This window comes from Nipponia nippon, unplaced genomic scaffold (genome assembly GCF_047370975.1).
Source record: "Nipponia nippon isolate SJK-2023a ecotype South Korea unplaced genomic scaffold, ASM4737097v1 scaffold_3, whole genome shotgun sequence".
NCBI classification, from domain to species: Eukaryota; Metazoa; Chordata; class Aves; order Pelecaniformes; family Threskiornithidae; genus Nipponia; species Nipponia nippon.
In genome coordinates this window covers 15,234,144-15,249,488 of record NW_028262347.1, presented here as the reverse complement: position 1 = coordinate 15,249,488, position 15,345 = coordinate 15,234,144, and the positions used below count along the sequence as shown (strand labels likewise).

The 15,345-nt window shown below is 42.1% G+C and overlaps 1 protein-coding gene across 40 annotated transcripts in view; it reads left to right on the top strand.

Annotated features, from left to right (window-relative positions):
* LOC148054503 (uncharacterized) overlaps positions 1–15,345 on the top strand; it is a 69,048-nt gene that overhangs the window by 13,559 nt on the left and 40,144 nt on the right. For 11 of the 40 annotated variants that reach the window (XR_015707068.1, XR_015707056.1, XR_015707063.1 and 8 more), the window contains one exon: positions 3,497–3,573. The exons of 3 other annotated variants lie outside the window; for them this stretch is intronic. Coding sequence is in view for 5 of the 37 variants with exons in the window: in XM_087768055.1 (XP_087624181.1) it covers positions 3,497–3,573 (77 nt within the window). In the remaining 32 variants the exon portion in view is untranslated. 26 more of the 40 variants (XR_015707057.1, XR_015707054.1, XR_015707053.1 and 23 more) reach the window with 9 other exon arrangements.

The window sequence follows — 15,345 nt, the reverse complement described above, 5'->3', positions numbered from 1 at the left end:
GTGTAGAACTGTGCTTTCCCTCCAGTCTTCTGTGTATTTTCCACTTATTTAGCAGTGGTGGTCATGCTCTGTTTGGGGATGTTGTTTTGGAGTTTGGTCTGGGTTTTTGTTTCATTTAAAGTCAGGATTTTGGAAAACTGAACAGATCTCAGCTGCTCACTGTGATTCTTCCCACTGAAGCAAAAATTTCATGCTGATATTAGCTGCCTTGGAAAACTAGCTATGCATGAAAGGATACTGATTGAGAATACAATTTTCAAGATCTTGAACTCTGGAGAGAAATGGAGTGTCTGCTTACAGAAAGACTTGCAACCTCTTGCATCATTACTTAGATGCAGACAGTAAAACCTTAATCGCCTGATGTCTGAATCATGCTCATTCAGTTAAAAAGACATACCAGTATGATCACTTGACTCGTGAGAAAGTTGAGCAATTCTATTTGTCCTCAAATATATTTTTAATTTGCAGATGAAAGTCAAGAATTTTGCTGCTAGTTGAACTTTAGTCGGTAATTCTACACGCTTGTTGTGCAGTTTGCTTTGCAGCTCTGTCCAAGGAGATCTTTTTTTTTTTGCAGTAATTTATATGAAATTAGTAATAAGCTAACAATTGTGTGAACACTTAAATAGTTGGACATTGGTAGAACTACTAGTCTCAAAAGATAAAAAGGAACCATTTGTTATTAAACAGTACGTAAACATAAGCTAAAGCAGTGAATCACATGAAGGACAGGGGCTTAAGCCAGCATAGGTTTCCTTCAAACAGTAGGATCTGCTAACTGCACGTAAGTCCTTTGTGGGTATTGAAAGGTCTGAATGTAAGCAGGGCTGGTACCACCAGCTGTTGTTCTTGCTGTGTTTTTAGTTTCCCTAAGTCCCATTGCTAAAGTTGTAGGTAGTAGAACTCAGGGTGTAGGGGGAATCATGCTCCAGTTGTTGTTTTTTTGCTTTAGAATAAAGGCTCTTGCTGCTTGTTTGAGAACTCGCCGAAATCTTGTCTAAGCTGTGATCCTTTCATGGGAAAAGACTGTATCTAAGTGGTGGGTGGGGTTTAAGAAGCTTATGTTTCAAAATGAGCCTTTCACAATTCCTGATGCTGGTCAGATTATATACATACCTTAGATGTGTGAAAGAGATGTGAAAGAAAAGGAAGCCTTACATGAGGACCTGCTGGAACTTAATGGCTGTTAGCTAATGATGCCTGCTGTCAGGAAGTCAATGCAGAAGTCTGCTGGATCTGAAAGCATGGGATTGACAAAAACAGCACCAAGACAGCTCGTGGGGTTGTTAGATTGGCCTAGGGGCTGGAGGAGTCATGGAGGTGTTGCAGCTAGTTGGAAGAAAGAATAACTGGTTGGGTAGTAACACAACAAAGTAAAAAGTGATAGGAGTAGGACCATGTTGATGGTGACTGAAGGAGTTCAACTCAATGTTGGAACACTGCCAGCTTCTTAATGAGCCCTAACTAGGAAGTGGTATGTCAGGCCCTGTTCTGGGTGCGAGAGGCAGCAGTGGCTTATGGTATTGTCTCTGGTTGTTCTTCACCACTCCTATGGGTTATTGTTCTGACACCAGAATGTAGTGCTCCATCACCTCAGTTGTGTTGAACATTTGTGGGAGTATGCTGTGAACAAGGGATTGATCTGTTTAATAAGAAAATCGCTTTCTGCCACCCCTGAATTTAATTTTTGAGCTGGGGCTCAGTGTGGATCAAAGATTCATCAAAATGAAGGAGGAGCTATTGTATAATGTGAAACAGAATCCCTCCAGGCCCGTATTGCTGCAGAAACACCTCTTCCTCCTTTTTTCACTTCTATTTAAACCGTGTATTTTCACAGCACATCAGTGTCTCATGTTAGGGGCATAGGTTACTAGAAGCTAAAAACTGGTGATCAATGAAAAATTTGGCTTGAGGCATTTTGTTACATAGGAAGTCTAAGGCAGAGATAAGGGGCAAAATCTCATCAAAGGCATGTTGTTAAATTTGTTAAATATTACTATGAGATGCGCTTAGCTGTAGTCTCATTAGTTTGTCACAATTTAACAAAACTATTTCTGTAGGAAATGAAGCACGGATCTTTTACTGATAACATGACAAGAAATAAATTGGGCAACAGTATGTGGTCTGTTACTACAAACTTTATAAAGCAAGGGAGTCCAGTGGCCCAGGCAGTCTGTTCTGACATTTCTCAACTTTCCCCTGTTAGATTTCATAATGTTGCAAAACATAATAGAGATGAGTACAACTGGATTTTCTGCAAGTGTGTTTCTTCTGAGCATCAAACGCTTTTCACTTTCATTTCATGGATTAAAACAATACAATTAAAAGAATGAGCTTAATGACAGAGCAACTCTTACTTTCATAGACCTCCTTCTCCCACCCTCCCCCTTGCCTTTCCATGGTAACTCCAGTACCTCGCGAGTTACTAGTAATGCTGGCAGAGACTAATGTTTACAACTCAGTCTGTTTTTTGAATACAGACTTCAGTCTTCTCTAGCAAATTAAAACCAGATGGGAACTGCAGGGAGCAGAATGGAATTTAATTCTGTTTTGTGGCTTGCGATGTTAACAAAACTCTTTTGCTATTTTCATTGTTATTTTGCCTGGAAAATGGCATATACCTTCTTCTGTCCAGTCATTGTAATGTGCAATCTTATTCCAGCGTGCTGGGGTAACTGCTGTAAGCCTTCACTGAGGTATGTTGCTTTACTTCCACTACAGTGATAGACTACGGTATAAGCATGTTATGTTTTTTTTTTTTTTAAGTAAAAGGATCAAAAAGTAGTAAATCCAGCCAGAAAAGTTTTATTCCTCTGTTCTTCTTGCACAGCTGGTGGAGGTGAAATGCAGTTGTTTTGCAACATTTAACAAGTCTTTCTCTTTTCTCCCTTAAACTACCCTAGCTAAAAGTACACTAAAGGAATACTTGGGAGAATTTGACAAGGGAGACGGGCTTAGTCACCTGAAACGTAAGTGGTTCTAGGGTCTGTAACGCAGACAGGATAAGGATTTTTTCATGCAGTTAACACTGTGCTTTTTACGCTGGTTGGTGCCATCTCAGAGGAAAAGCCGTTGCTTCCTGCTAGGGTTTGGGATTTCCTTGCAGCTCTTCCCTCTGTAGCCGTAGGAGCTGGTTTTGTGTAGTGCGTGCGCTCAGGCAGGAACTTGCTGGAGTTGAAGACAGAAGCCACACAGTTTTGCGCAGAATGTAATAGTTTCTGACTCAAACTGTGTGGCAATTGTCAAAATATCATAGGGTGTGGTAGGAGCTGCTGTGTCTAATATTGCTGATGATTTATCCCTTCATAATTTGCCTTAACAAATACCATATGCTGATCTCAATTACCATACGAAGGTGGGGGGAAAGATTTCTTGATGTTTTGTAGCCATTTGAAACCTGGTAGTATGCAAAAGTGAATTTCAGTATGCTGGAGTGTTGGGGTTTTTTTTCCCCAGTTGCTCAATCTTAACTTCCATTCTTTCTTATTTCCCACAGAAAGAAGGAAAAGCTACTTGCAGAAGAAAAAGCTGTAGCTTCAGAAAGATTAACCTGGAAAACTGTGAGCACTGGAAGTATGATAAAGCTTCAAATTACTATCTAGTTTCACTAGGAATTTAAAAATACATAACCCCGAAAGTTACAGTAGTAAATTGATACCCACCCAGTATTTTGGAATACATACTTGCTTCATATAGCTGTTTGCCTCCTAGAAGAGAAGTATTCCTAACAGTTTGTTACAGTACTGAATTTTAGTGTCAAAGATAAGATTTGTGGTTTTACTATAAACACGAACTTCAGGAGAATTCATGTGAACGCTAATTCTTCAGTAATTGTTCTTGATAAACCAGGTCTTACAGCTTCAAGAGGCAAAAAGGAAAGGGGGGCTAGTCAAATTTTCAGGCAGATAACTCCAATAAACTAGATCTTTAAACCAGTACTTGTTCCTTTTCTTGGTGATCACTCCAGTTAAATCTTGTGCTTCTGTAATGCAGTGACATGCCTTAGAAATGCTTAGAAATATTAGTCTGCTGTTTACTGGGAAGCATGTTCCTCCGAGGCCAAAGCTCAAGGCCCAGTCTAAAGACTCTAGTGCCTTTATTGTGCTGTCTCTACGATACAGCACAGGCATTTGTGATGGAAATATTTCTGTGGTGGAAGTTCTTCCTTTTTTCAGGCAATCTAGATAAATGGGAATGCTTTTGAAATAAATACAAAAAACCTTGCTTAAGTGTGAAACAGTGCATTACTCCTGTATGCACTTTTTTTCACATGCTACTTCAGATCTGCTCTCTTTTTACCCTGCAGTGCCAGAGGACAGCTCTGGAGGAAGCCATTCTTTCCCGTGTTTTAACCTCTGCTATACTTGGTCCAGTCCTTGTACAGCAAACAGTTTCTTCTGGCAGACTATCTTCCGGTGCTGCTTGGAGGAAGGGGGAAGAGTTGATCTTAGCGGAGTGTCTGGAATAAGGGACTTCAAAGGGCTGCCTGAATTTGTTAAATTCAGTGTCTTAGAATCAGACCATCTAGAAAGGCCTACTTCATAGGATAATCTGAATGTGTTTCACTTTGTAAGTCCTTTCCAGCGCATTCCATGAAAATGTTGCCAGTGCATTTGAGTTTTCGGCTCTGGGCTTTAGTGATCCTAGGACATGAACTAGCACCTAAAGCACTACCAGAGATGCAACTCCTCACTCTATTATAACTAAGTGAAGCTTCCATCCCTAAATATGGTTCTTGCTGGGATAAAAAAGGTTATATGCTTTAATTAACCTTATTTGAGATAGTAAGATTTTTTCAAGCATTTTTTAATGAAAATTTTCCTTAATGGTGAATGGCAACCATGTAAACTGCTGTTAGACTCTGTGTGTGTGTGACTATTTGTTAAAGGAAAAGCATGTTTTCAGAGTGTGGTTTTTGGACTTCCAGACAGATTATACAAGCTCCAGAAGGCCACATCCTGTGTAGAAAACTAGCTCACAGAAATGGCCATTGTTCTTCAGGATTATAAGTCACTGTATTTTCTGCCTGCCTTCTTTTTCAAAGTACTATATGGAAAATACTAATGCAAAGGAACCACAGCAGCTTAACAAGTGCTTGGTCCTGCCAGGTACTGAGTGCTCTGCTCTTACTGGAATTGGGGGAGGGGGGGATTGGATTAAAACATTAGGCTCCCTGGCTATAGAACAAAGGTGTTGTGTTGGTAAAAGTAGCTGAGTGTGTTTTATTAGTTATGTGAATCAATTAATAATTGATGTACTTTAAGCCTGAAAGTTGTTTGTATGCAGCCATGCCAGTATTTACTGTCGGGGGGGGGGGAAGGAAGTTATGGGGTATGTGGTTTGCTTCAAGCATGGTGAATTTTCCTTGACGTTGCTTCATCCCTGCTCAGTCATTACTGCAAAAAGAGAAAAGGGGGTATCTGAATCTAATATCCCACCAAAGAGATAGGGTGGTTAGTGTTTCTGAATCTCTACTTGTGCTTATTGCTGAGCTGTATGCTATTCTACCTGCAAGTTAATGACCTATCTGTAAAGAAAGGAGCTATCAAGCCAAAAATGGTGAAACTTGTTCACTCTTCCTTTCTTTTTTTAATCTGTTTCACCTACATTATTGTCTTGGTGTTTATTTTTTTTAAAAAGCTGAGGTGCTATTTTTCGTGTTCAGTTTTCCAACAGGAAAAGAGTATTTCAGTGTGAATTTTGAAACCCTTGTCTTACGGTTTTCCTTAAAAAAGCAATTGCTTATATTTCTTAGTAGAGTTCAGCACCTATTTAAGACCAAAACATTTGTTACGATAATACAGATGTAGCTAAGCACAAGTCTGCCATGAGAGTGTTTGAAGCTGTATCCTGCTTTTCTACAGTTCTCTGAAAGGAATCACCTCCCTTTAGTCGCTGCCAGTTCCTGGCTGTGCAGCATTCCCAAAACATGTGGCCCATAAAATAGGATTATAGGGAAGGCATTCAAGTAAACAGAATTTTCCTCAGGACGAGAGTTGCTTTTTCATGCGGAGCTCCTGTGTGGTTTAGCCTGGTGCTGCAGCCTCATTCCCTAGCTAGGGATGACTTCTCTTGGTCACCCTCAGGGTATGAGAGCACCTAGGCCATCTCTGTGTTTTGGTGACAGTCTACTCCTGGGCTGGCTGGTACAATAGTCCCCTTCACAGTGTTTTTGGAAGGACACACCCAATTACAAGTTAAGGCAAAATAATCCTTTTTGTGTCTCTTCGGTGTCTGTATGTAGCAATAAATGACCAGTCCCATGATGTGGCTATAGCTGCCAAAAATCTGCAGTGAACGTACAGCTGTATCTGTCATTAACTGTACAGTATTACTGAAGTGGCCCAGTGCTTCTCTGAATTGCATTCAAGGGTAAGTAGCTGCTTAAAGCTAAAAACCTTCATGCTTCTACGAGCACACAGTTACCTTGCTGGATAATAGTGCATTTCTATGATTGTGTGGTCCCGTCCAGCCTGTTCTGTTGAAAGTACACAGTTGGGGATGGGCTTAGCCTGCAGTTCGAGTACTTCGGAGTTCTTCGTTGAGACTAAATTATATTATCAGCCTCAGTGAGGAACATTTCCAGTCCTGCTCCCCATGTCCAGTCCTGGCCTCGGTAATCCAGGCTGTTCTGCGGCAGTATGCTTCGTGGGAAATGAAGGCACAAAGCCTTCAGACTCAGGTTCCTTTCACTGTGTCTCTTTTTCATACTTCTAAAAAAAACTTGTCTCAGATAGCTTTTGTCCGTCTACCTTTCCAGTGGATGCTAGTCACCAGGGGAATGATTCAGTCAGTAGTGGTCCCCTTATGTTGGTAGTGAGGCTTCAGATGCTCATGACCTTGTCTTGGCTTCCTCGAGGTGCTGCTGTGTACCACAGCATGGAGGTTTTCATCCACAGGGAAAGCTACAACTGTAAATATTCTCCTTAAGACCAGAGGAATTCATAAATTCATGTCACTGTGTTACAGAGTGGCTGGTGTTAGTGAGGAGTGTGATAGAGATCCCTACGGGATGGAAGACTGCCCAGTGCCTTTGAGGCAGCACAGCCTTACACTTACTGCCATTACCTTTCTTTAGAGGTGACTGAACAGAAACTGTTGAATTTCCCGTAATTGGTCTTGGTGTGAAGCTTTGAACAAATAGCAGCACTGAAAATTTTCAGTTATCTGAGGAAACATAGGCCAGAAACTCTCCTTTTTTGTTTCTGCACCTGGTACAAAGAAGTAGAGAGAACAGCCCTGGGAACAGGGACGCCAACCCAGTTCCTGCCGCTGTCAAAAGCAGCGAATTCATTCATTCGTGTACCCCCTATTGTAGCCGAAGCAAAGAATTGTTTGCTATGGGTTCTAAATAAGCAGTCGCTATTCTCTTTCTCTTGTTGGTTGGTTTCTTTTCAAAGCATTTACAATGGGGAGCACATTTACAAAATTAAGGGAGGTAAATTCAGGGCCTGTAGCTCATACCATGAGTAACAGCACTCAGGAGTAACGTCATTGTCACAGCTGTACAGAGCTTTCATTTCTAGAGGGTCCAATTCTCTGCCCTGGTCTATAGGGGGATATAAATGAGAGAAAGCAGGCCACCTTAATTTGATGGTGGTCTGCTGATAAGACTAGTGGTTATTCTAAGACTGCTTAATCCTATTTAAAGTTGGAATTTTCTTGGAAGGTCTCTGATTTCTGGGCATATTTTGTACAGAAGCCTATTTAAAAGCTAGGGCTGAATTAATCTGTTGTATTTGCTACATAAAACACTGTTTTCATCATATTTCAACTGTATGAGAGTTAAAAAATAGGATTATTAAATAAAATTTTCCAAATTTTAAAGAGATTAATTACATTTTTAATAACTCCAGGTTTATAGGATCTGATGCTGAATTATGAAGGGAAGTAACGACACATTTAATTACTGTATTTTCCAAACATGAGGTAGGTTATATAGATACAACAGCAGGGAACTGAAAATGTCTTGTGAATAACAGCAACACCTGCTTGTATTTCATTTAATAATTTCTCTGTGAGGTCGTTTATGTTGTAGAAAATGGCGTTCTATGAACAAGCTTTTGAGGGGAATGATATGTTGCTAAGGCTGCAGTATTTTGTATTATGCTGTACAGATTCTGTATTGTAAATCAAAGAAGCAGAGCCATGTATCCATGACCTCAGCTCCAAAAATCCTGCAATTAGTAGTGATTTAAATTAATGTGACTTGTATGGGAAACAGAAACCTTGGAAAATTGGAGGTATGCTCAGTGAAGGACCTCTAGATGCTGCACAGTGCGGAAGCACCAGCTCTGGCTGCTGTGAGCTGCCCCATCTGCCTTACCAGGTCATTAGTCCTGCGGTATTAAAATTGCAGCCTGCAAACTGGGGCATGTTAAGTGGAATCCATATAATTGCTCGGTAATAGAGAGTTGTAAACTCCAAACAGATGTCCATACAGGGGTCTGTATGAATTCACTTCAACCTATTCAGTAGCATAGTGCATCATTCTGTGATTCAACCAAGGAGGTCGTATATCCCAGTCCGCATGAGCTTCCTTCCCTCCGCAGTCCACCCGCGTACCAGCACTGGCAGGCAGGTGAACTTGCAGTGAGCTGGATCAGCAGAAAAAAACCTCGCTTTTCTTGCAGTGGTCAATTGATGCCAGCGTAGCTCTGTGAACGGCTTGTTGTGGGGTCAAATGAGTGCCAGTGCAAGGGAAGCAAGAGGGTGAACCTCCCATTTTGGCGGCAGTCAGTGATCAGACTGGCTTTATGGTTTCATGAAGTCATATCTGGAAGTTGTACGCACATCTATAACTTTCTAGAAAGCGGTGGTTGTTGAAGGCATTGCTTCCCTGCAGCGAAGTGCCACCCCTCTGCTGGGTGCTGCCACTCTGTCAGGTGCTTGATGCAAAGGCAAGAAGGGGACACAAACTTGGCTGGCTATGAGCTTCTAAGATCTTTCTAGAAATTTCTAGGATTGATGGAGAGAAGTCTTACGGATAAAGTGTGGTTCAGAAGACCCTATTTGTATGTTTACATTAATATGAGACTGTGACTCATTATATATAGGTGACTGGAGTGACTATAAAGAAATCTAGGATCAGACTTGGGCAGGAGAGCCATGCTGAAGGAGACAGACGACAGTGCAATTTTCTGGAAAATAAAGGAATCCACATAATAAAAACAAATGCAAGAATGAATGGCTAACTAAGATCATTGGTAATGAATTAGTATAACTCAAAAAAAAAAAAAAAAAGGAGGTGGGGGCAGGGCAGGTTTACAAATGCCAGCCAGTTTATCTGGATCATCAGACTGGTGTCAAAGTACTGAATTCAGTCTGTGGACTGGGGTAAGACGTTGGAAGGTCACCATCACCTTGGGGGGAAATTTTTCCTTGTAAGGTTTAAAGGCCCTGAGCAGTGTCTGTCCAAGGAGCTGTTCTTACTACCTGCTGTTATGCGTGACGCTACATATTACTAAAACTGGAAGAAGTTAGATGAACCAAGCCTCTTTTCTCGTTTTCAATTTAGTGCTGCTGTTAGTGTTCTTGGCAGCACTTCATAGATATTCACTTTCAGTGGTTTTTATGCTTGGTTGCACTTCCTGTCTCGTGTATTAGCATAATGATGTCATTCTCGCGCACCACTTGGGGGGAGCGTGGTGGTGTGCTCTGCCCGAACCTCAGCAATAAATGCTTTCTCGCTCTCCTACAAGAAGACTTTGCTTCTGCTCTGACAGCTGAAATCCAAATGGAGGGATTTTGAGCCTCCCCTGTGTGGAAGTGGGGAGCAGAGTGGGAGGAAGAGGCAGCGGGAGAAGTACCTTCCTCACATCATCTTCTGTAGGAAGCTACTTCCAGGGCTGCCCGTCTTCACCTAGTGGGGTGAGCAACCAGAGCCTGTATAACCCCGTCTGTGCCTCCATGGTCCCGTATGGAGCTGTAGAAGGGAAGGGAGGGGTAGGGAAGCTGCTTACCCTTCAAGCAAACAGCAATGAGAAGTGGGAACAGGAGCTTCAAACGGGTCTCTGCTCCTCTGGCCAGGCAGGGCTGGTCGTGGGAGGAAAGCACTGAGAAAGTCCTGTCTGCCCAGTGGTCCTTTCGTGGACCAGGAAAGCAGCAGGCACCGACTGGGCGTGCAGGGTTTGTTTCTCTGGTTCTACTGCGTGTCCCAAGAAGGCAGTAAGGACGGAGCGGTTTCTCCTTGGGGATGTTGCTGCAGGAGAGGGAGGAGTGTGGCTGCCAGGAGGGAGCAGGCGGCCGCTGCAGCTCTGGGGAGCAGCCTGGGCCTGCTGCTCTTCCTGCCTTGTCAGATCGCTCGGCGTGCACCAGGCCAGGCTCTGCTGTGCAAGCAGCAATTAGGCAGAAAGCTTTAAAGTGATAGAAATCAGCATGTTAAAATGAGCTTGGAAAAACTTCTGGAAGACTTTGTCCCCTTAAATCTGGCTGAAAGGGGCTCTTCCAGCATGAGTCATCTGCAGCTGTAGAGGAGCCCTGGGCAGAGCCTTCTTCCCCTCTGCTGAATGGAGCTGTCAGAGTGCCTGGAGCCAGGGCAGGGAGAAAAATGCCCCGATTCATTTCCTAACGAGATATGCATGGGAGAATTCCCCACGGGGCCACCGGTGGGGGTTTGTGGCTTTGTGTTTTTCAATCATTCGGCTCCACATAAGCAACATTGTGCAGCTTCGAGCTCCCACCCGGAGGACTGAAACACCCCAGGCCCATCCCCAGGAAGCACACAATAGTGTTGATATGCCTGTTGCTGCAGAGGAAGTGGCTTCTGTTATAACCAACAAGCAATCTGCCAAAGTCCACAGTTTGGGTGATTGCCAAGCTAAATTTGACATAAAATTATTTAACCTTTTTGGCTTTTGTCTTACTGTTTTCTGGAGATGTTTCTTCTGCTTTCTACCATTTAAATCTCACATGTGGCAGGGGTTTTTTTCCCCCACAGAAATTAATGCAGGCTTTTATTTAGAAAACACAGAATTGTTAACGGAGAATCCAGTCTATTTAATAGATGATGAAAATAACTCTCAAATACTCTCAGTAGGTTAGCAAAACTGTGGCTAAACCGTATGCAGCTAAGGTATTGCTCAGGGCTTTGTCATGCCCTTTCCCATCCCACCTCTCTGTAATCAGTTTTTGATCTGAATTTGACATTGGAAATATGACATATTATTGCAGAAAAAATGGTATGTGAAAGTTGGGCTTCAGATATTCGAGGCATCAGGCGCCCTCTTGTGCTGTTTCTCCAGGAGCATCGCAAGGCGAGCAGCCTCCCAGGAGCAGAGGCTGAGTGGAGCTTCAGCCTCAGTTGCAGTTTGCGGGGAGACGAGTATGTGCTTGGGCACCTACGTCACGATCCAGTGCAGTTCTGATGTGTAGGAGTTACTTGTTGACGGGTCCACAGGCTTCAGTCCAGCTATACAATGTGACCATTCAAAATGAAGCTTTGAACAGAAAAGGGTTTCTTGCATCTTCCAAAAGACAAAAGTAAGATTTTTAGATTCACTCAAAAGCAGCACTGTTCACTAAGTATTAAATTTCTCTGATGGGCCAGATTTGAAGTTGAATTTCAAGCTTCACTGACTGTTAATAATATGATGCAAGTTTAGATTTTTTTTTGCTTTAGCCTATGCTGCGTGTTTGTAATCATTCACCTCCTTGTGCTGCATAATATCAGGAAAATGTGCTGCATCTCCCTGGAAGGCAAACTCTAGGATTAGTTTTATTAACTCCAGTTAATAAATACTTTTTCAGATTGCTCACTGCAAATGTCTGAAAATACCTCATTTCTCCAGGTACCAAACTATAAGTAAAAGTGCAAACTCCAGAGTTAAATTAATTTACAAAGTTAACTAAATAGCTGTGACACCTCTGAAAACATGGGCCTTCGGTGGCTTGCTGCCTAAAGAAATAAATTTCACTCTTTTTTTATATGTGGAACTCAAAGTTGTTCAAAGGACACAAATATCATTGTTTTCTGACCTGAGGCAAAGTCCCAAACTTACTGATACCTCTAAGATGCAAACATGACTGAGCATAACGTGCAGTGAGCTCTTCCCCTTGCCAGCGTTTTTCTGTCTTCCTGGCTCTTCGGGGATTAAAGGTGTTGCTTATTTCAGGCTTATTGACCAGAGCAGTTTTAGACTGGGCTACCTGCCATTCTGCGATGGCATTTCTAGCAAAATAGCAGTTTCTATCAATGTACCTCTCAGCCTGAAAGCTCCTGAGGATTACAATCGTTTCATAGAGCAGTAACTAGAATAGAAAAAAGAATGGGCGTGCTGGGCCTGGCCGAGATCCGTCTAGCTGATACCGATCCTGTCTCCAGCAGACACCATAAGTGGATGCTTTGATAAAAGCCTAAGAACAGAGCAGGTACAAATGCTTCTTCCTTTGCTGCTCTCCCAGCCTCCAAGCATCTTTCACATCCAGAGCTGAATATGAGGGTTTGTGCATTTAGCAAACCTTGACAGATCTCATTTCCAAGATTGTCCAGTCTTCCACTGAGCTAATATTAAACTTGAGCATTCACAGCATCTTTGTTGTGATCTCTGTTGAGCACTGAGCTGATACCATACGGAACTTCTGTCATAACCCCAGTATCACACTTCTGAGTGCTAATGGTCAGCTCCGACCACATAGATGAGCCCGACTATGCAAAGTTAGAATTGCTTTTCTGCCTGTGCATCATTTTACATTTTTCTATATTGAATTATATCTGCCATTTTATTGCCCACTGACTGATTCGTTGTGCAGTCTGTCGCCCCTCATTCTCGCCACCCTCAATAAATAACTTAAATCATCAGTAAACTGTCATATTCTCGTTTGCCCCATTTTCCAGGTGCAGTAAACCAGACAGCTCCGTCACAGACCACTGGGGAGCTGCACTGATGAACTTTGTCCACTGTGAGCACTGACCATCTTGTCTTCTGTTTCCCATCTTCTAACAATTATTTACCCCTGGAAGGATCTTCCCTCTTAAGGCATGGCTGCTTGGTTTCCTTTAAAGCCTTGTTGAGGAACATGGTTGAAAGCTTTCTTGAAACTCAAATACGCTTACTAACCAAACCGTCCTCATCATTGTGGCTGCTGAGCCCTTCCAAGAAGTCTGATAGTGCCTGATGCAGATTTCCATTTACAAAAAAAAAATCTGTGTTCTTCCAAAGTATATCATGTTTATTTGTTTAATAATTCTATTCCTTATTATAGTTTCTATTACTTGCTCGTAGGTGAAGCTTTGTACAGAAATATGCTTCTGCTGATAATGGTATGACTTTGGCAATGTGACTGTTTTGCAGTACTTTTCTATGTTCTTCATAGAATGTCACAAAAATACCGCAGCACGGCGTGTTTCTGTAGAGGGCAAGTAATGTCTGTGAAGTATTTTCAAACAAAAAGAAAATGCTGTGGAAGTGCACAGAATTAATACTGCTGCGTAAGTTAAATCTAGTAGGAGTTACCGCTCATCATAGCAACAGAGCGGGTACAACAAAAAAGGATCAAATCAGGGTTTGGTACATATTTTGAAGGTACTAAATGTTACTTGCCTGTACCTGACAGCATACTTGAATTTGACCCAGTAAAGACTAGAAATTCCTTTAGCCCACAGGTAGAATTTTCTCAGGGTCTCAGCTGAGAACTTGCCACACTTGAGTGGGAGCAGTTTCGGGGGATCGGATGCAAGGATTGTTTCCAGCAGAGCAGGTCCAACCCTTGGAAGTTTTCTGGGGGCCATCTATCACGAGTTGTTAGTTACTTTGTTCAGTATGAGGGACCATCATGTGAGTGTACCTGATACTATGTGAAAAATAATCCAGACAGGCATTTGGGGATCTGCAGAATACTAGAGGGGGGTTGAAAAGTGCCTTTCCTTTGCCCAGTGAAGTCTCTCTGCCTCCTTTTTCCTTTCATGAAGAGAATGGGGAAAGGCTCCAGGCAGAGATGAAGAAACAGTTTTTCTGAGTAGTTAGGTCTTCAGCAAAGTACTGGGTGAAGCTTTTCAAAAGGCGGCACAACTTCACTTGTGTGGTTTGCATAGCTGAAATAGCTAATGTAAATGAATTCAGAGACAAATCTCCTTAGCAGAATCAGCCATTCCTGAGCACAGAATGTTGTCATTAATAATTTGAGCAAAGTGTGTGGTCGTTGTTGTTCTTTCATTAAACCTACCTACTTCAAAATATCAACAAAAGGCTCCTTGTGGCTGTGCAGCTTAACCTCGGTGTTTGAAAACCTGACAGTGCCAGGTCTGATGCAGCTGCTGGTAAAAGATCATTTGCAGATTTACTTCTAAATCATCCAATGAAAGAACGCAAAATAAGAGAAGGGGAAAAAAATCCTCAAACAAATCCAGCAACTTGGGCGTAAATTATCCTCTTAGTTTTACTAAGCATCTGAATTACTGCTCAATGAATAATGCAGTAACAGTTTCCAGAAAACTGGCAGTTATATTGTAATGTTTTGATAAAATGAAGAAATTGCACATATTGGCATAGGCCTGTTGGGTCTGTGGATTGAAATGTGTCCACTGAGCTTGTATAAGAACTGACATTGCTGAGGTACAAGGGCACCACATACTTTGCAAAAGTCTGAATCCAAATTGACACTTTGCATCCCAGTCGTCTGCTGTTTCACAGTAAGTTTGTGTGTATGCTTTTCCCTATAATACCTAGCAGTAAGCATGACATAATTAAAAAGTAACGTGTCTTGCATTTGCAGGAAGAAGGGAAGGGGCAGGTAAAAGTATGTACACAGATACTCCCTGCAGAGCTGCTGGCTTGTGGTTACTACCTTGTGCATCCATCCTTATTCAGCATTGCAGCAGTTAACTCCTGCCTTTTAAAAAAATGAATTGTTTAAATCCATATAAAATACTTTCCTAGACGTGTCTAGGGGCCAACTCTGACCTCTGACTATTGCCACATTCTGCACTTGCGTGCAAGATTATCTTTCCAGATAAGCATGAATAGAGTTGGAATGAATCTATCAATAATCAGTGGAAAGGATGTCATAACGCTAAGTCTGATACTGTAAAAAAACATACAAGTCCTTGAAAACGTGTTTGGAAAGGAACTGCTTTATTCTTAATATCGCTGCAAGGTCTGGCAGCAACAGCTCGTGAAGGGGTGTGGGAATTAGCTGAATAGACTCCCTGCTGGCAAGGAGAGCTAGGAGGCTGTGTGCTACCCATATGAGACTGGCTCCTCATTTTTAAATCCCTTTGGGTAAAGGAAGCTAAATTATTTTTCTTTGCTGATGAAACACATTGTGAGGCAAAGCCATATTGAAGAAGAAAACCATAAGCGTTTACTGGAAATAAAATTTTTAACTTAAATGGAATATGGTGTCCTG